Source organism: Mesoplodon densirostris, chromosome 4 (assembly GCF_025265405.1).
Source record: "Mesoplodon densirostris isolate mMesDen1 chromosome 4, mMesDen1 primary haplotype, whole genome shotgun sequence".
In the NCBI taxonomy this organism is placed as follows: domain Eukaryota; kingdom Metazoa; phylum Chordata; class Mammalia; order Artiodactyla; family Ziphiidae; genus Mesoplodon; species Mesoplodon densirostris.
The window spans coordinates 176,059,347-176,080,618 of NC_082664.1; the positions used below are offsets into that span (position 1 = coordinate 176,059,347).

Sequence of the window (21,272 nt, forward strand, 5' to 3'; positions counted from 1 at the left end):
ATAGATTTTGCCAAGAACTCAAATACTCAGTGACAATCACTTGATTCTTCAAAGAACGTGCAAGATAACGTGGGGGGTTTTTCTTTGTTTTGTTGGACCCAGATGTCAATAAACAGAATGGTCAAGACTTGATAATTCCCGGAAAAGCGTGTGGTAAAAGCAAGGTCTCTCCCTCCCTCGGTGCCTCTGCAACGAGTGTGCCTAGCCACGCAGGGCGCTCACTTAAGCAGGCTTCCCTAGTCCCACACCCCCCAAATTCTGATGCTGTTGGCCTGCAGTGGGCCCAACAGTTTGACTGGGACAAGCATCCCCAGGTGATTCTGATACAGGTGTGATGTGGACTCACTCTAAGAAACACCCCTTTAAAGCCCAGTTCTTTCTCCTCGATTACACGGACTTCTAAGTACCCAGCATTTTCTCTTTATAAACATGAATCTTCACGAAGATGATTTCCTCAGGTGCATCATTCAATTGGCTCACTTCCTCTCAGCAGACCTGCCACCAAGGAAACCATCAGCATTCAAGACATGATCAACATTGAAAGTAGTTCAGATTTAGCCGTCACGCCTGTATTTAAAGAAAGAAAAAAAGCTCAACAGTATGTTTCTCTTACTCAGGTTTCCAACACATTTTATTTTGCAGACCACCTGCTTGTAGCTTTTGAGGACCAACATGGGTTTTAATTCCTATAAAACGTCCAATTAATTTCAGTTCTGCAGCAGCCCCTCGGTCCCGCGCACCGAACTTATGGCTTGAGTTCCAGTAACACGTGCGAAGAGGCTGCGCTTTGGCCCCATGAAGAAGGACGCATCCAGGGTGGAGCCTCTTCCGGGGCTTCGCCTCCCAGGTGGTGGTTTCCTTTGGCAAGAAGTCTGGCTGTTCTCTCGGCTTCGGCGCCTGCAGGCAGGAAGCGCTCAGAAGCTTCCAGCGCAGACGCGTGAGGAATCAGTGCACTTGTGCTTGAGGACAGGAGCCCCCTCCTACTCATTCCGTAGGTGAAAGTATAAGGAAGCCTCTGTTTTTAAGTTAACACCGATAAACACCTTTTTAGATTGCCTGTTTGTTCTAGAACTACAAAATTTACCTCAAGAAAATATAGGTCCCGTGAAAGACTTAAAAGTTTTATAAAACTAAAATCTAGTTTTTCCCCCAATAAACTGTATTTTAGCCAAAACCCTCCCGATGCTTCTAAAATAATACTAAAAGGGGCATCTGATTATACAAGAGCAATAACAAAAATTAAATATTTATTTGAATAACAAGTTGACGCCCGAGCTGCACAGCTGGCAATACGCGTTTCCACACAGATCACAGGAAGCGTGCACGGAAAAGTAATGGTGCAAAGGACAAGATAACGCTAAGGATCAGGCTAAACAGCTGCTGATTTGAAGAAATCAAAAGGCCTGAAATCACCATACAAAATATAAAATGTATTAAACACTACTATCCACAGAACAGTCTTTATTTTTGATTATATTTAAAAATTATTTGTGTAGCTAATTATATGTTGACTTGTAAATGAGTATTATACATGAACCCCCTTTCGGAGGGCAATTCCTTGCTGCGCTATCGAACATCTAATTACATTGCAGAAAGTGTCCTTTTTTGCTATTGGTAAAGAAAACAGTTAATGATATTACTGTAAGTATTAGGAAGGCTACAAAAAAAAGAAGTAACATTTCTTTTTTGTCTTCAAAGTGCTTCCCATGCAGAGTTAAGCACTTGCCTGGTTTAACTGAATGCACTCTTGGGTCGAAGAGATGCTATGGAATTAGAAGACTCAAAGGACTCATGCAACCCTCTCGCTCCTGGGATACCATTTTGTCACTCACTCACCAATTCTGTCTTTCCAGAATACCCTTCCAGACGCTTCAAAAAGGATCAGACTGATAATGATAAATATACACAAAATGAAAAGACACAAACTGCTATTTGACACTACAGTGGGTAATGTCTGTGCTACGTGAAAGCACCTTTAAAAAGAGCCTACTCGGCAAGAGATAAGTGTCTAAAGATTCAAAATGAATCAACAGTATTGGATAACAATATAATTCTCAACTCAGAAGCTGCCTCAAGATTAGGTGCATCTTCAGTTAATGTAACGGGAAAAAAAGGCAATGGATTTTATTTGATTAATTGCATCCACTCACAAATCGACCTAAGGTCACCAGATGTGTAGACACAATGAGATTTTTTTCACTGTTGTTTATAGTCTTTAATTGAAATGATGATAGAGGAAATAGAGCTATTTAAAACAAAACCACACAGCTGCCTCGGCCTAGATTAAGAGGTGGCACCAGGTGTGGGGTTCACATTCTGGGTGGCCACCTGGGGCGCGACCTCGATGATCCGGGGTTTGTCGATGATCCTGGCCGTGCGGTTACCCTTCTCCACGATCCCAATAATCCATGCTTGGTGGCCTTCACCGTATTTGGGGGACTTTATCTCTGCGCAGAACCGAGCTGCTTGCTCACGCGGTAAACAGATTAGAAGGCCTCCTGGCAAAGGGAAAAAAAAGAAAAAAGGATGACCGTTAACCGTGATGCTGTGTCTGCAGTCTCCCTGCCACTCTCTCTCTAGGAAACGTCCGCACTGAGCTACATTCTAGGAAGAAGCCGGTTGCACTGCCTTCACCTCTTCCACACTGCGGAGCCATTAAGCAGCCCCTTGGTCAGCTCCTGCTGTATTTCAAAACACACGCAACCAACTTTAAATCATGAAAACGCCCCACCTGAGAATCGTCTGACGCCGTGCAGGTAGGAGTGAGGTGTTTGAGGCTCAGTAGTGTACGTGGAGGCTATCTTTTCCAGGCTGTGCTGAAAGGATTATTTAAAAACAAGAGAGAACTTCTCCTTTTCTATTTGATTCTCTACATGGAGTCCTCATTTTATTTAAAAAAAAAAAAAAAAAAGGCTTTTGGTATATATATTTTTTTATTTTTATTTTTTTTTATTTTTTATTTTTTTTTGCTGTACGCGGGCCTCTCACTGCTGTGGCCTCTCCCATTGCGGAGCACAGGCTCCGGACGCACAGGCTCCGCGGCCATGGCTCGTATATATATTTTTAAATTTAAAAATTAAGGTCAGGAAGAAAGTGTGCATGCCTCAAAGTATCTGGGTTCTGTCCCTGGTTCTGTCATTATCTTCAAAATGGAAAAAATATAAGATATATGCGAAGAAATCTTCATTGGTACTCGAGTAGCTAGGCCAGAATATTTCATATATTTGTAAGTAGAAGAAACACAAATCAGGAAAAAATATATACTACACTTTTACAAAAAAGGAAAACCTTCTCATATTTGAAAAGAGACAGGTTGCATTAGTTGGGAATGTTCGTTAGTTTATTCCAACTGATTCCATGCCCTCCAGGTAGCAGGAGCTGCTCTACTGGCAGTTCAGTTGCCCTCGTGGAGCTTGTTTCTAAGAAATGGATTTCGTATCTATTTCGAGGCCAGCAAGTGGCAGGATCCTCTCTGCTGCCGTGAGAGGCCCACCAGAGACCCCAGGCCCCCCTCAAGGGCTGGTGCGTGGGTGGGGCTTTGTGGTCTTGGCCTCTGGGGGTCAGAATTTCTCACAACCAGGCCCACCCAAGACTGACTTAATTAGGTTTCCTAGGGGTCTAGTCTAGGCATGGGTATTTTTCTTAATGCCCAGATGATTCAACTGTTTTACCAGGGTAAGGAAACTACTGAGTTATAGAAAAAATAAAATAAGAAGTAAAAGAAACTAGGGGGAGAAACGAGGGTTGTGGGCGGGGGGGGGGGGGAGGCTGTAAAGATGAAACAGAGATCCAGGTAAAAAGAAGAGAGAAAAAAAATGGTACTTTGGAGACACAGTATACTATTTCATCTCAAAACAGCAATTTTAGACTTTTTTTTGCAAGGAAAAAATACAGCCTCTTCAATGTAACCTATGGGTACATGGGTTATTTAAAATGCTGAGTTGTCAATGGAAACTGAATGCTGACCTATTTTCCCCATATCCGCCCTCCCTCCCTCCCATCCCATCACCAGACACAAACACTGGACTGAAAATGACACTGCTCATCACAAGCAGGATGGCAGGAGATGCTGCAGGGGGCTGAGAAGCCTTGCAGCCAAACCCTCACGTGGGGTTGGGTGGTGTCCAGCTCCTGGACCTGGCTTCCTCCTCCTCGGGGACATCCCACTGGCCTCCCTGCTTAACCCTCAACCCGGCCTGCGGCCCTGGTACCTGATGTCTCTGGGCAGGTCCCGTGCATGAGGCCAAACATGTTCCCGCAGGCCTTGCTCACGGCTGCCATCTTGGCCAGGACTGGGAGGTTGTGAATCACAAAGGACACCTCATTCCTCTGCTGCTTGGCCAGGTTCTGTGCGTGGCCCAGGATCCCGAAGCCCGTGATGTCGGTGGCCGCGTGGGCGTTGAATGTGTGCATGAGTCCCGCCGCTGCCAGAGGACAGAGGAGCCTTTATCGTCTGGTGTCGTGAATGGAGACCCCGAGAAAACACCCTTCCTCAAACTCTTACATGTGCTTTGATCTCAGAACTCCTAATCGGTCGGCAACAGCATAACATGAAAGTGAAATCAACAAAACCTGGAGTGAAATTCTGAAAGTTGGTTTCTTAGTTCAGTTTGAACCACTCAGAACAGCAGGTTCAACCAACAGTAAATTCCCAGGAAACTAAAATATCTGTAGAGAGGAAATGCCATCTCAACTATCTCAAATGCTATCTCAATGCTATCTCAAAAGGTAAACCTGTCTAACTCTCCTAAAATCAAAAAACAAGATCTTTTAAGACTGTCTGACCTAAATTCAAGGTACTTTCCTGATGTCTAAAAGGTTAATCTCTTTTTTATTTTTTAATTAAAAAAATAAAACACTTTATTTTTTGGAGTAGTCTTAGGGTTAGAGAAAATTGAGCAGAAGTGCAGGAAGCTGCCGTACGGTGCCCCCCAGCCCCATTCCTCCTGCATTAACACCCAGCATCAGTGTGGTGCTGTGATGAATGTCAGAGTTGGAATCACACAATATTTGGTCTCTTCGGATTGATTTCTTTCACTTAGTGATGTGTACTTTAGGTTTCTCCGTATCTTCTCATGGCTTGATAGCTCACTTCTTTTTAGCACTGAACAATACCACTGTCTGGATGGACCAGTTTATTTATCTGTTCACCACCTACTGAAGGACTTGTTGGTTGCTTCCAAGTTTTGGCAATTATAAATAAAACTGCAACAGACATCCGTGTGCAGGTTTTTGGGTGGACAGAAGTTTTCAATTCATTTGGGTAAATACCAAGGAGCACAACTGCTGGATCACATTAGTAGATTTAGTTTTGTAAGAAACTGCCAACCTCTCTTCCAAAGTGGCTGTATCATTGTGCATTCCCACCAGCAATCAATGAGTTCTTATTGTTCCACATACTCACCAGCATTTGGTGTTCTGGATTTTAGCCATTCTAGTAGACGTGGGGTAGTATCCTGTTTTAATTTGTAATTCCCTAGTGACATATGATGTGGAGCATCTTTTCATATGATTATTTGCCATCTGTATACCTTCCTTGGTGAGGTGCCTGTTCAGATCTTTTTCCCATTTTTTAACTGGATTTTCTTATTGTTGGGTCTTGAGAGTTCTTTGTATATTCTGGATTATCAGTCCTTCATCAGACGTGTTTTGTGAAGATTTAGATTTTCTCCTAGTCTGTGGTTTGTCTTTTCATCCTCTCTCTCTTTCACCGAGAAGTTTTTTTATATTAATGAAGTCCAACTTGTCAATTTTTTCTTTTATGGATAGTGCTGGTGTTATCTTAGTAGTCATCACCAAATTCAAGGTCACCTAAATTTTCTTCTATGTTATCTTCTAGGAGTTTAACAGTCTTGCATTTTACATTTAGGTCTACAATCCATTTTGAGTTAATTTTTATGAAGGGTTTAAGACCTGTGTCTAGATTCATTTTTTGCCTGTGGATGTGTAGTTTTTCCAGCACCATTTGTTGAAAAGATTATCCTTTCTCCATTAAATTACCTTTGCTCCTTTGTCAAAGAGCAGTTCAACTATACTTATACGGGCCTATTTCTGGGCTCTCTATTCTGTTCCATTGATCTATCTGTCTCTTTTTTCACTAACACCATACTGTCTTGATGTCTGCAGCTTCATATGAAGTCTTGAAGTTGGGAAGTGTCACTCCTCCAACCTGCTCTTCTTCACCACTGTGTTGCCTGTTCTGGGTCCGCTGCTTCTCCATATAAACTTCAGAATGAGTTTGTTGATACTCACAAAATAACTTGCTGGAATTTTACTTGGGATTGCATTACTCCTATAGTTGCGAAGAACTGACATCTTGATACTGTTGAGTCCTCCTATCCGTGTGCGTGGAATACCTCCATTTATTTAACCTTTAATTTTTTTCACCAGTTTTGTAGTTTTCCTCATATAGAGCTTGTACATATTTATTTTAGAGTCACACCGAAGTATTTCATTTTAGGGGGGAAAGTAACGGAAAGGCTAATCTTGGAATGAAATATGCCCTGTGTTTACAGAAGTACTCTGGGGTGAATGCCTTTTTTGGGGGTACATTTCCTCTCTTTAGACCAAGATCTCTTTTACTTGGGTGCAATCTCAACGACACATGCAGAGAGGAGAATCGACCCTTCTAGTCCATGGTGCTAGAAAAGCAACTAGGACGGCCCATCCTATTCACACACCTGCACCTGGTGCAGTGGGGCAGCCGATGCCATTTAACAAAGCCAAGACCTGCACTTCAGCTCTTCCCAAGCTTTGAGGACCATAGTGGACAAGAGGACCCACTGAGTCCTACAGTCAGTAAGAGGGATTCAGTTTTTGAGGCTCTGATGACCACTTCTTCCCTGTACGGGGAATTACTGTTGCTAATTTTTACTACGGAAATTTCAACGCAACACAAAGTAGAGAGAGTAGCAGCCCACAACGAACTCCCACGTACCCAACAAGACCCCGCGTCAACCAGCACCACCTTTCTTCTGGGGCCTCACCTACTCCTGCCCACTTGTTGGGGGATGTGGAGGGTCCGGGGCGTGGGCAACTTTAAAGCCAACCCCAATCATATCACTTCGCCTATACATACAGTATTTCCGTGTGTGCCTCTAAAAGATAAAAAAACTGGTAACAGCCACAGTATCATTATCGCACCAACCAAATTAATGCTACGTTTGATTGTTCTCTCTTAAACTTTTTAATTTTTAACAGTTTCCCCTCCTTTTCCCCCCATGTCATTTATGTGTGGAAACCTAGCCATTTTTTCCTGTAGCATCTCCTGCATTACGGATGTGGTGGTCTTCCCCGATGCTGACATGTTCCACCACCTTCCTGATTTCCTGTACGGGTGTTTAGGACCAAGGCTCCAAGAGACTCAGGTTCATTTTTTGCTGGCAAGAATACTTCATGGGGGTGGGGAATATCTCAATGAGAACCTTTCACCAAAAGGTTTTAGCAGCCACTGATGTTTGCTGTTGAGGTTCATGAAATCAAGGGAGCAGCAAAAATGGCAACTTTGTAATTCCCTCATTTTTCCTGTGTTTATTAGACGTGACGTCTATAAAGAATTTTTTAGAAAATATGGTTTCCCTGAAATACACTCCATATAAAACAGGTAAAATAAGGGGTTGATTCCTTTTATTTCAGAAGAAGTGGGTGCCCTAGCAACTTTCAAAGGTGACCAAAAAAGTTTTAATTATCATTTGTTTAGATACTTGATATGGTCACTCTTGTCTTTGATACTCAAACTGCACCCCCCTCTCCACTGTGACGGGTGGGAGCCCCTTCAAGCTGTGGGGAAGTGACACGACCCCACTAGTCAGTGACAGTGCCACCACTTTCAGGCACAGGAAGTCCCGGCTTAGCTTCTGTACTTCCTGTCCCCAAACTGGAATCTGCCATTTCCCCAGGGAGTCCTGGCACTTTTTAGTGGAGAACATTAACTTTCCGAACAGAATCTGGGCACTCGGACTTGAGGCCTGCTGGTTATCACTACTTCTAGGCCTTTTCAATAGGCACGGAAATAAACATTTTTACAGAAAAAAAAAAAATCCTGAGTTCACACTGATAATTCCGAATTAAAGATTACACTTAGCTTCTTTGATCTTACTACTTCTCTCTTATTCTTAAAATCTTTGTTCCTAACTACATTAACTTATTTGCTTTATCTTACTATACCAACATTCTCACAAACACAAACCCACTGATGACAATGAAATATTTTTGTGGACTTTTGTTCTGAGGATGTGCCCTGAAACTACCAGGCTCAAAGCGATTTGAAATAATTCTTCATGTGACTTTGCCACTAACTTAGAAATATGTTGAACGGCCTTAAAAAAATGTGGTTCGGATTTGTAAAATATGCTCTTTTAATTTAACTTTTTTTTTTTTTTTTACGGTACGCGGGCATCTCACCATTGTGGCCTCTCCCGTTGTGGAGCACAAGCTCCAGACGCGCAGGCTCAGCGGCCATGGCTCAGGGGCCCAGCAGCTCAGGGGCATGTGGGATCCTCCCGGACCGGGGCACGAACCCGCGTCCCCTGCATGGGCAGGCGGACTCTCAACCACTGTGCCACCTGGGAAGCCCTTAATTTAACTTTTAAGTATAGAAAACTATATAAAACATTTATTTCCAAGTCAAACTTACAAAACAAAGCATGTTCAGAGAGGGTCTGCTTCCTCCCTATTCCCTCTTATATGTAACAATTTGTATTAATGAGTTATTTTTTCCATTGTTTCTTTTTGAAAGTATAAAATACATATTATTACTTCATATTCATTTATGAACATACAAAATGTAGCATACTACATACATGCTGTCCTTTGCTTTTTTCATCTGGCCATATCCTAGAGATAGCTCCCTAGTAATAAAGCTTTCTTGTTCCTTTTTATAGCTGTATAGTATTCCTCTGTGCATGGAGATGAGATAATACAATCAGTCACCTAGTGATGGACATTTGGACTGTTTCCTTCTTTTGCAGTTATAAACAGTGCTTCAATGAATAGCCTTGTACACATGTCATTTCATACTTTGGCCACTGTAGCTCTGGGACAGACGCATAGAAGTGGGATTTCTGGGTCAAAATAAACGTACACAGAATTTTGCTACATATGACCAAACACTCCTGCATAAGTGTTCTGCCATACTGTATCCCTACCAACAATGTCTACAACTTAAGGATGGGGAATCTTAAATGCTCAAATTATAAACAAACTAATAACCCACGTGGGTAAAAATAAATCCATTACCAATTACTTTCTTATTGTTAAGCTACTTAATTTGAAGGACCAAAAAAAGGAAAAAGACTCCTCAGATATTTTGAACGGCACAGCAAGAGAAGTACGAATGAAAAGCCTTGGTTGTAAGTGATGAGAACATCTGAGAACACAGAATTAAATAATTACAATTCAACTTAATGTTGAATATTGCCAAAGAAATACTCCTGGAATGCAGGAAAAAAATTATTAAAAAATTTGACCTCAAAATAAATTGTTCAAAAGTAGGCAAAAAGTAATTTAATTATGGTATATCACTCTGGTAGAACATCTGGCCATTAAACATTATGTGTATACTAGGGTTATATAATATGGAAAAAAGAATTTAGTGATATTAAATGAATAAAAGCAAATTCCAAATATAAGTAAAATGTACACTAACCATTAGTTTACAACATCAACAATAAGACAACAGTAAACCACCAACCAACCAAAGGGAAAAAATCCTGGGAAAATACATAAAAATATTAACAGAAGCTGTTTTTGGCTGGTGGGATTATGAACAATGTTTTTTCTCTCCTTTTTTTTTTTCATTTTCTGAAAACTTTTCCATAGTTAGCATGATTTTCTTTTTTTTACAGTAGAAAAACTATAGAAAATAAACAGGAAGAGAAAACATATTAAAGAATCTTTAAAATGTAGCATACTCTCAAATACTGTGGTATACTACCACTCTGGGAATCATTTAGCACCTTCCAGAAAAGCTAAGGCAGTACTGCCCTCTTTCCTACACATGTGCACCAGGAGTCCTCAGCAGCAGTCAGTCATGGAGTGGAAGACTATACAGCAGAAATACAGCTACACACACCAGGGATGACACTCAGGAATCTTAAACAGTGTACAAAACAGCAAAAAATAAAATGAAATAACAGACACAGGTATGATTTAATAAAGCAAAAAATGCAAAACTAACTTATTGCTGAAGGGTACAAGGCTATGTGGCAAAAACAGTTTAAAACACATGAGGATAAACATTAGATTCAGAACAGCGTTGCCCCTTTTCCCGAGCTGGGCGTGGGAGGGGCCCCTTGGGGCTTATAAGGCCAGGTTCTCTTTCTCACATGAGATGGTAGACACATGGGTACTGTACTGCTGTTCCTTAAGCCCTGCACATATTTTATAAAGTAACTTTTGTATCAACTCAGTATCTAATAAAAATTTTTAATAAAGAAGGTGGGAAAGGCAGATGCTGGAAAAAAATCTCTTTTCACATTTTATTTTTTTAATTTTTAAAAATTAATTAATTAATTAATTATTTTTGGTTGCATTGGGTCTTTGTTGCGGTGCGAGGGCTTCTCATTGCAGTGGCTTCTCTTGTTGTGAAGCATGGGCTCTAGGTGTGCAGGCTTCAGTAGTTGTGGCACACGGGCTCAGGAGTTGTGGCTTGTGGGCTCTAGAGTTCAGGCTCAGTAGTCGTGGCGCACGGGCTTAGTTGCTCCGCGGCATGTGGGATCTTCCCGGACCAGGGCTCAAACCCATGTCCCCTGCACTTGCAGGTGGGTTCTTAACCACTGCAACACCAGGGAAGCCCTCTTTTCACACTTTAAAGTGACTTTAAAATCAGAGTTTCGGAGAAGATCTTTTGAGATCCCCTGTTCAACAGTCAAATTTCTTCTTCTTTTTAAATAATTGAAGACTTCGTGGCTTAAGTATTACATATATTGGGTTCAGAGCCATTTGTGCTAAGTTGTAGAATGAGAGGGATGAGGTTTCTGACTGCTGGCTCAGGGAACCCCGAGTAACTAAACAAACAGGGACTGTTTTTAGGATAAGATTTTTGAACTTCATCTAGAACTTCGTCTTCAAGTATCTTCAAAGTTCCAAAATAGGATGCCACACAACCCAAACCCAGGTCCTTAAATACAACATGCAATTAATGACGAGGAAGAAAACTGATATTTCCAGAATAAAACTGTACCAATTTCTATCACAGGCTTATGTAGATAGAACAAGTGGGAGAAACAGTGGCTTTTATAAAGTTGGACAGATTTGGGTTTGAGAATAGACCTGCGTGTATTTCTTACATGTATTTCTTTTCAGCCAAAGGAGGAAAAACAGGATCCAATTCATAGGATTGTTAAAAAGATGTCCATGAAGTGCCAAAAAGAAAGGCTAGCAGAGTTCACTCATTCCATCCAGATTTAGTGACCCCTGTGGTGTGTCCTTCACCCTTCTAAGTGCTGTGGACACTGCAGTGAACGAAACAGAGCTCCCTGCCCTCCTGGAGCTCACATTCTAAATGCTGGCTTGCTTCCAAATCCTCAGTACAGAGCGACCCACACAGATGCTTTTCCAGAAAGGGTTCCTCTGGCTGGTCAGAGGTTAGGACTTCAAAGACACCCAACAAGGGCTTCCTTCTTAATTATAAAATATACCTGGTGCTTTCTATACAGGTATGAACACTAATAAAAATCCATTGTAAGATGCTTAAACTGCATCAAGTGAGTACCTTGGCAAGCCTTGCTGCTTCCCAGAAGATGAATTCTGGCCCTTTCCTGAACTTTCCTGTTTTATTTTACACTACTTTTAAGGTTCTTAGCATAGTACAAAGTACTGGTTCAATTACTATGCACAAAGACTGTGGAGATGGCCTTGATTTCTTACTAAATCATTAAGAAAAGGATAGAATATAACACTTAAAGGCATTATAAGCAGTAGTTTCAAAGCATTAAAAGCGTATCTGGCTTCAAATCCTAGGTCCCCATCGATTAGCTGTGTGACCTGGAGCAAGTTACTTAACCTCCCTGTGAAATGAGAATAATCGTAGCTACCTTGATAAGGTTGTCAGAAGAATTAAATGAGAAAATATGTCAGGTTCCTGGTACATAATAACTACCAAATCAATGGTAACCACTATTATTATTATTACTTTCTAATCAGTACTAAGAAGCTAAAACTAGAAATGAAATGTCAAGAAAAAATTATGGCATGAGTGTCATTACTCATTTATGTACACAAATCTGGGAATTAAAATTATGACAAGGTTAACACTTTAATAAGTCAGTCAAGTATTGCTGAAAACATGCTGTATACATTTCTTTTCTGGTTTCTTGGGGTACAGAGGAGTTCAGGGCTGCCCGTAATCACAGGAACGTAGAATTGGAAGCAACAGAGAGAAAACGTGACCTCAGCTCTCCATGTCATACATTCAGACAGTGAACTGATGACTTCATCCATACTTCTCTGCTTCTCCCCGGTGCCTGGCACTGTCCCCATGGTGAGCGATTCTAAGCCAGAGGGGACACAGATGCTGGCACAGGCACAGTGCCCTGGAGAACTCCAGACGCACAGGTCAGAGAGGAGTGGCTGGGGACAAACGCTCATGGCCTCACCACCTGACCTAGCGCACGGTTCAGGCCAGTGGCCAGCCGTTTACTTCCTCTAAGGTCAGTCACATTTACCCCACGCTTCTGTCAAGAACATGCGACATAGCTGGAGTCCCACCGGGGCTCCAGGCACCGACAGAGGGGGCTCTGCAGTCACTGGCCCAACCAGGCCCATGGCCAGTTCCTCCAGCTAAGAATGTATTCTGGTTTTTTGTTTTCTGTTTTTTAAAAAAAAAACGTGCTCAAAGAGTCATGGGGCGGGGGGGAAAGAAAATCAATGCAACTGAGACTGTCTGTGGCCCACAAAGCCTAAAGTGTCTTCCGTCCTGGCCCTGCTCAGAAAGCTGGCCAACCCCTGCGAGGCGAGCCCTGGACGCACCTGTCCTGTTGAGCCTGGCCATGTTCATCATCGCCTCCTGGTACGCCAGCTCCACATCCTCCTGGGTGACCACCAGCTTGATTTTATTCCACTTCTCAGGCTAATGACAGGAACACAGGTGAGGGAGCAAAGAGAGAAAAAACGTGATCAGTCTTGTTTCTAACCGCTGAAAGAGCGTATTTTTTCCTTAGCCATCTTCTGGGGAGTTCTGCTTCCTTAATTCTGCACACAATGTTAAGCTTTCTAACTCTTCCCCCCGTGACTACTGCTTTAGGTGGCCGTTAGATATATCATCTGGCATCTTCTCTGTCCTCAGCCACACCTCTGTAGTCAAACACTGCAGCGTACTGGAAACTTGAAACCAGCAAGACAGTTTTGAATGTCCTTGGGTTCTCTTCTCCATCTCCCCTAGTAAGCGGATGGCTTTCATTTTTCATCTAATTTATACTCTTACTGACTTGCCCTGAATTCTGGGATCAAGTCCTCTTGAGGGACAAATGAATGGGAAACAACTTCAACTGTATCAGCTATGAGGACGGCATGGGTGACCACAAAGCACATCCTCTCAAAGACTGCCGTCTTCCCCCTTCTTCCTCAGTCTGACTTTCAAAGGACCTGGTGTCACGATGCCGAGTTCATGACACAGAGTCATCACGGTCCATTTTAATAGCCAGCATTTGTGCGTTTGTTCCTTTCTTGGTAATACCCAACATCTACTGCCCAACAAGTAACTTAAGTCTATCTCTGCGTCCCTCCCTTATCCCCCTGCCCCCATCTCTCCCCCAGAGGTAACAATGATTCTGAATTTTATACTTGTCATTTCCCTGCGTTTCAAAAAATAGTATCCTCGTACGTATAGATGCCCAAACAATAATACGCTTGGGTTGCTTCCAACCTTTATGAAAGGGTATTGTGCTGTTACTTTGTCTTTGAAACTTGCTTTTTTCAATTCTGAGCATCTTTAAGAAACTCGTTAAAAAAAAAGCAAAGGCAGTGTCAAGTTGGGGGTGGGACAAACAGAAGGATCCCAGAGCCCCTCCTCCTGGACCCCCTCTGCCTCACCTGGGCAGTCGTATTGGAAAGCACCTCTGGATCACTGCCCTATAAAAGCCCTGTGGTCTGACTCACAGGTGATCACAGCTGATGGGAAATCTCCCCATCCTCACTGGATGAGAAGGGAAAAATAACTAAAGAATGCGGCCTCCTTAAAAGATTTTCTCTGCTCTGTTTGTCAAGCTAAGATATACCTGGTTGATGAATAACATAAAATTGTTCTTTTTCAATTGCTTCTCAGGACTGATGGTTTCAGATGACAGTTGTAGAAATTAAAAGCATTGAGGTGTGAGAACAGACCACAGTCATATTAAATTTTGAGTTGTTATGGCAATGAAAAGTCTTAAAGGAAGAAAAGCTGATCATAGCTCACTTGAAAAGTGACTCAGGATAAATATCTTCATATTCTAGATGCTTTCTCCACGACATAATTATTTATCAAAATGTTCTGAGTTACTAATTAGCTTAAAAAGACAAAACAAGCAACCAGAAATGACCAAAAAACTCATGACTAAAATAATCTAAACTGTCAATAAGCCTGGCCTTATTTATACCTCAAATAGCAAACCTTGCACACATTCTCCTCTGTATTATTATTATTTTGGCCCTGTCGCGCGGCTTGCGGGATCTTAGTTCCCGACCAGGGATTGAACCTGGGCCCTCGGCAGTGAAAGTGAGGAGTCCTAACCACTGGACCGCCAGGGAACTGCCTCCTCTGTATTATTTTTTAGTGATGTTTAAGAATGAAAGACACACCCATCTCAGCACCAAATGAACAGATAAACCGCACTCACTGTCCCCCAAATTCTCGTTATGGATTATCTCTGAACCCCGAGCAGGGGATTACCTACTTCAAGCATTCAATACATGAAAACTGGATCTAATAAAAGAATAAGGACAATTCCCGGGATTTCTGAAGGCCTAGACGGACAGCACACTCCCTGGTACTAAAACTAGAAGAGCTTATTTTAGAAACCACACTGCTGAAACCAGAAGGTGAAGGTCACTCACAATGTCCAGCCACTGGTGCACGGCCACAGCCACCTGCGTCCCCAAGGGCTTGGTCAGCACAAGCACATCGCCTGGCACTGCGTTATCTGGCCTGAAGAAGAGAGCACAGGCAGGTCCTTGTCAAGTCAACCGAGGAGATAAGTTCATCATTGTCGGTGAAACAGGAGAAAGAAAAGGCTGGTAAAACCACATGTGTGTTTGCAAACACTCACTTATATTTAAGCCAACTAATGCCATGTATTAGAGCTTTGTCGTTTACTACTAGGATGACTGACGAACAAAACATTAAATGAAAAGTGAGGAGGCCACGGACTTCGACAACACTTAGGCCAGTGACTTATCAGTTTCCCAAAAAAGCAAATCGCTTAGTCTTCAAAGGCCTCATCAGGCCCTGATTCATCCATGCTCTTGTGTACTTTTTTCTTTTTCTTTTTTTTTTTTTTTTTTGCGGTACGCAGGCCTCTTACTCTTGTGGCCTCTCCTGTTGCGGAGCACAGGCTCCAGATGCGCAGGCTCAGCGGCCATGGCTCACGGGCCCAGCCGCTCCGCGGCATGTGGGATCTTCCCGGACCGGGGCACAAACCCGTGTCCCCTGCATCGGCAGGCGGACTCTCAACCACTGCGCCACCAGGGAAGCCCTCTTGTGTACTTTTCAACACAGACCCACCAGGGTTCTGAGGCAACAAGCCTTCTGGAACAAAAACTGTTGTTCTTTTTCTTTCTTTCCTTCCTTCCTCCCTCCCTTTCCTTCCTTCCTTTCTCTCTCTCCTCTCTCTCTTTCTTTCCCTCTCTCTTTTTTTTTTTTACAATCACTTATATGATAGAGATGCAGGTGGCATTTCTCAGGATGTGGGATTTGGCTAGAATCTGTGGGTCTAATGTTTTGGTGATTTCAGCATCAATGTTTCAAACTCAGAGTTATGACCAAAAAGTTTCCTACTTGGTACACAGGGTCCCTGGTTGGTCCCTGTCTTAAAGACAGAAGGCAAATACTGAAAAAAAGGCAGCCCTAAAAGCAGAAAGACTGTCCCCCCTCAGACAAAACTCCCATCTCACTTGTATCCTCACGACCAGGGCATGGGTCTAGCACTCCTGTCTTTCTTGTCCAAGTTCAAGGAGCTGTCCACACAGCCATCCCGTCCCCTGACAGCGAACAACTCAAATACTCATACAGGTCAATTAAAAAGCCAGGGGCACAGACTTAAAAATCAACAACTAGCTCCTTGACTCATCCTGTAATATCTATATCCATTGTTAGCTTTGAAAAATATTAATTCTGGGAGGATATACCAGAAACTCATTTTCCAAAAACGGGACCTTAAGACATAAATGCCTTTCAATTCTGACTCAGCTGTACTTGAGAGCTGATGTGTGCTCTTGTGCGTCAGTGGTTATGTGCAACCTACAAATTTGTATCAGCAAGTGAAGTATGATAAAATTGCTGGGTTATTTTTAAGTTTGTGGACAGTCTTTTACAAAATAGAATCACCTGCATAGGTGCATTCTTATTTTACAAAGTAAGCATACATGTTGTTGACAAAAAATTCACTGAAGCCTGTTTTATTATTTTTTTCCTCTCGTTTTTTGACTACAGCCGGGTTCCTTTTTTGTGGGAAAGCTGGAATGGGTGAGACAGGTGCAAGTTCTCTTGTCCCATCTAAGTGGAAAGTTTGAGAACTACCAACATAAAACATAGGAAAATAAAACCTGGATGTAGGTAAAAGGCAAGACCCTTAACACGGACGTACCCATCAGTCAAAAAATGGACCAAAGACATGAATACATGAAAATGACACTCACCCTTACTCTCAGGAGTAAGGCAAAGACCAAGGAGGCTGTCACCAGGCTATGCTAGTTAGGATGGGGCAAGCCAGCACCCTCACCCATTGCTGGTGGAGCCTCTATGAGGGGCAAACTGAAGACATCGATCAGAATTATGGTGCACAGGCAATGGACCCAGCAATTCCATTCTGAAAAACTTCTTACCAAGAGTCACACATGCAAGATGATCTATGCATTGGAGTACTACGTGTCATGTCAACATAACTGAAGATAATCTGAATGTCAAGAGTTACTTGGTTAAAAAATATCCAAGACTGGTAAAAGTGTCTGCCTCAAGAAGGGACCCTGATGACTGAGGGCAGGTGAGGGATTCTGCACCGCAGGGCCGTTCACACCCCTGGAATTCTGCACACAGTGCCTCTGCTCACAAAATCAGATAAAACAAGTGGAGCTTTCGCTTCCTCTGAGAATAGGACAAGGTGGCTTTTCTTAATAAGACATCAAGCACGAAAAGGGCCAACTTCTGTTAAGAGAGAAACTTCTCCAAGGATCTGGAAATGGCCAGAGGGCACAAGAGAAGATGCTCATAGCATTGGCCACCAGGGAAATGCAAATCAAAACCCAGTGAGATATCACCTCGTACCCACTAAGACAGCTATTACCAAAAAGACAGTAAAACAAGTCCTGGTGAGGATGTGGAGACATCAGGGTCCCATCCATGGCTGTGGGGAGGTAAAATGGTGCAGCTGCCTTAGTTTGTTCCTCAAGTTAAATAGTTACCACATGACCCAGTAATTCTTAGGTATCTACCCCGGGGCATTGGAATGTATATCCACACAAAAAAACTTGCACACGATGTTTACAGCAGCATCACTCACCACAGGTGGAAATAACTCAAAGGTCCATGACCTATGACTGGATGAATAAACTGTGGTCTGTCCATACAATGGAATGTTATTCACCCACGAAAAGGAACGAAGTAGTGACAGACACGCAACATGGATGAACCCTAAAAACACGCTAAGTGAAAGAAGCCAGACATAAAACATGTTGCATGATTCCATTTATATGAAATGTCTAAAACAGGCAAATCCATGAGACAGACAGTAGATCTGTGGCTTCCAGGGGATGGGAGAGGAGGGAGTTGGGAGTGGCTGCTGTGGACACAAGGTTTCTTTCTTGGGGAGACGGAAATGTTCTGGAATTGGATAGTGGTGATGGTTGCACAACTTCGTGAATACTAAAAACCAATGAATTGCGTACTTCAAAATGCTAAATTTCATGTTATGTGAAATTTTGTTATATGAATTATACTTCAGTAAAAAAAATCTAAAACTTTTTTATAAACAGGGATGAGGTACTGATACATGCTGCAAAATGGATGCACCTTAAAAAGATTATGCAAATATTCTGTGAAGTGAAAGAAGCCGGGATGGAGATGGGAGATGGAGATGGGGGCTGGCGGTGGCGTGTGACAGCCGAGGGGGTGGATGGAGTTTCTCGCTGGGGCAATAAAAGTGTCGTGAAGTCGACTCTAGTGAGGGTTGCAAAACCCTGTGACTATACCAAAGACCACTGAATTTATAAACACTTTAAGTAAGTGAACTGTATGGTATGTGAATTAGTATCTCAATAAATATATTTTTTAAAAAAGAAAGAGAGAGAGAGACAGAACCTGGCCAGGGGACATGAAACCAAAATCAACTTACATGATAAATTCGTTGGGCTGACAGACAGTTGTAGCCACACCTCCTAAAACAATCCAGGGATTTAGCACTGTTTGGCCGCCGGTTACAGATGTTCCGGCCTCCTCTGCTGCATCTTTAAAACCCTGTATAATTAGGGGCATCACTTTATCCCTTTCCTACGGTTTAAAAGGACACAAATTAAAAGTCACATCATTCAGTTCAAAACCCAGAAAAGAGAGTCTACCCCTGTAGTTATAAAAAGATCATAAAACCCTTACAGGAAGCCCTGAGGGTTTACAGAAGGGGCAGGGAACAGTTCACACGGGAGCCCTTTTATCAGAAGTTGGAAGAGGCTCTAGGTCACAACGCGAATGTAGCCCAGACCACAGAGGAGTAAACACCGGAACAGCTGGGTGCACAGGGCTGCCCTGTACCTGAGCCAGCTCTCTGAACGTTCCTTAACCATCCCGTGACCAGCTAACGCGTGCCCACGCGCCCGCTCCAGGTGTCTGTGTACAAGCAGTGGCCCGGGAGCACGCGGTGAGGGCAGAGAAGGGCCTGCTGAATGCTCAGTCCTACGCGCAGGGCAAACTTCTGGCAGGGACGAAACCAATTACCTGTCAAAAATAATCTAAACAGGAGTTCACCTCTGGGCCAAGGAGGGGGTCAGGCAGCGAGGCCACAGATGCCAGCGGGTGAGCACAGGGAGCACAGGGCACCCCAGCCCCACCGCCGTCCACGTCACCAGCCAACCGCGGCCGAAGAGGCGGGTGCCTGGCCCGGAGGTGCTGTTACTGCAGCCTAAACGTCACCACAACACACGCGCGCAAACGTGCTGGCTTCAGTTCGCCCAGGAGAGAGAAGCGGAAGCAGCGGGTGGGGATGGAGACACGAAGAGCCCAGCCTATTCTACTTCGCTGCTAACTGCCAAAAAGCAGAGGGCGGGTGGGACGTGGACAGCCTGACTTCACGGCGGGGAAGGAGGGCCAACCAGACAAGTGACAGGACCACAGCCGGGGCCGAGGATGCGGCCGGACCGGCTGCTGCTTACCCTGTCGGTCATCTTATTGCTGATTCCAAGGAGCATCAGCATGTTGTCGCATTCTGTGACCCCCATGGCGTAGAGGTCGCTGAGGACGTTGGCACAGGCTATCCTGCCCTGGAAGAGAGGGGAGACGTGAGCAGGCGCCACAGGGGGACTTGCCGGGACGTGGTCCTCGGCTCCGTGCTTCACGGACTCACCGCCTTTCCTCCATCACAGAACCACTCTCGGGGTTTCCCGTTACCACCTCTCCTTTCTCGTGCAGCGCCCATCGTCTCCAGGTTCTTTCCCGTTCTAAACTTTAGGGAGAAGTCTGCAATTTATTTGGGTGCGGAACGGAGTGGGAGATGTCGGGGAAAAGCTTGGAGTGCTTGGTCTCAGAGGAGCCGGAGTGAAAGTGCTGGGAAACAACTGTGCTAAAGATGTGCAGCCGCCGCTTCTCCCAAGCAGATCCTTAAAAATGTCACCTCTATGGGTTATAGAGAAGATGGGTTTTATATACCTAGACGGAGAAGTTTGGGGAGCTTCTTGTACGAGATAAACAGGAAAATCATCTTGGTTGAGAAACAAAAAGACAGAGGAAATAAACGACACCTAGGCCTGAAATCAGATTGTTTTCTAAAGACAAAGGGAAGCATTTCCCAGTAAACTATAAGGTTTTATTGAGGAACTCTGAAACAGTACTCAACAGAAATGTGGTAATAAAGATTTTCTACCGCCAACAGATACTTAAAAATTTTTTAAAGTTGCCTTTCTCCAGACAGTAAAGGAGAAAACGACCCATTTTTCTTTCTGAAATAAGGGTAATCAAACCACGAGTTACTGTCACTTCCAGCGGCCGTTTCATTGCCCGTTTACGTTGTCTCACGACCTCCCGGCAGGTCGGCAGGGAGCCTGATCCCCTCCTGTGACTCACTCGAGGTAACAGCGCAGCGCGGTCGGCAGCCGGGAGGCGCCAACCCCAGGCTCGGGCTGCAGCGATCTGCTGCGCCTTCTGCGTGGGCGCTCGGGTCCTTCTACGAGATGCTGGCAGAGGATGAACTCCGGTCCTAGCCCCCTGGGCCCCCGGACAGGTGGGACACCGGGGGAGCGGCGTGCGCAGGCTCTCAGGACCGCTGCGCCAGAGGAGGGGCGAGAGACAGGTTTCTGGGAGCGTGCGTGCTTGTCGCGGGTACCCGAAGAGGGGAGCGCTCCCTCCCCACCTTCAGGCCTCCCGGCCTCAGCCCCTACGTGCGGGGCTCGATCCCAGTGCCCCTGGCACAAGGAGGGGCCTCCGGCACTTTCTAATGATAGGATGCTGCCAGTCTCTTCATCGGCTCCTCCCAGCTGCCAGGGTGGAGGGTCCAGCTGGGAAGAAGGCGGGGCTGCTGGCAGCAACCCTGCCATGAGCAGGAGGGGGTGTCCGAGCAGAGCGTGATCAGTAGGCAGATGCACACGCTACACAGTGGAATAAGACACAGGGAGGGGAATGACCAGAGTCAGGATAAACGGTCAGGTTTAATGGTGATGAGATGCTAAGCTCTTTCTTTCTGGACAGAGACATCTAGGATCAATCCTATTACAGAGGACGGTGAAACACAGGAGTGTGGCGTTTGCAAATGTCAAAGAAACAAAAGTACAAGGAAATAAAGAAGAAAACTACAAACACATCAGTCAACAGACACGCTTAACAGGCCACAGGTGTTCTGCCACAGACACATAGGCACGTACGAAAGCAGCAGGGGACG

At 44.1% G+C, this 21,272-nt stretch overlaps 1 protein-coding gene across 6 annotated transcripts in view; it reads right to left on the bottom strand.

The window, feature by feature from the left end:
- Positions 1–1,216: 1,216 nt before the first annotated feature.
- SEPHS1 (selenophosphate synthetase 1) overlaps positions 1,217–21,272 on the bottom strand; it is a 29,009-nt gene continuing 8,953 nt past the window's right edge. For 4 of the 6 annotated variants that reach the window (XM_060097740.1, XM_060097741.1, XM_060097743.1 and 1 more), the window contains 6 exons: positions 19,555–19,662; positions 18,525–18,679; positions 15,034–15,124; positions 12,970–13,069; positions 4,212–4,424; positions 1,217–2,498 (listed from right to left, as the gene is read on the bottom strand). In XM_060097740.1, the coding sequence (XP_059953723.1) occupies positions 2,284–2,498; positions 4,212–4,424; positions 12,970–13,069; positions 15,034–15,124; positions 18,525–18,679; positions 19,555–19,662 (882 nt within the window). In that variant the 3' untranslated portion in view covers positions 1,217–2,283. Of the gene's footprint in view, positions 2,499–4,211; positions 4,425–12,237; positions 12,492–12,969; positions 13,070–15,033; positions 15,125–18,524; positions 18,680–19,554; positions 19,663–21,272 lie in introns of those variants that run through there. The other 2 variants (XM_060097744.1, XM_060097745.1) reach the window with 2 other exon arrangements.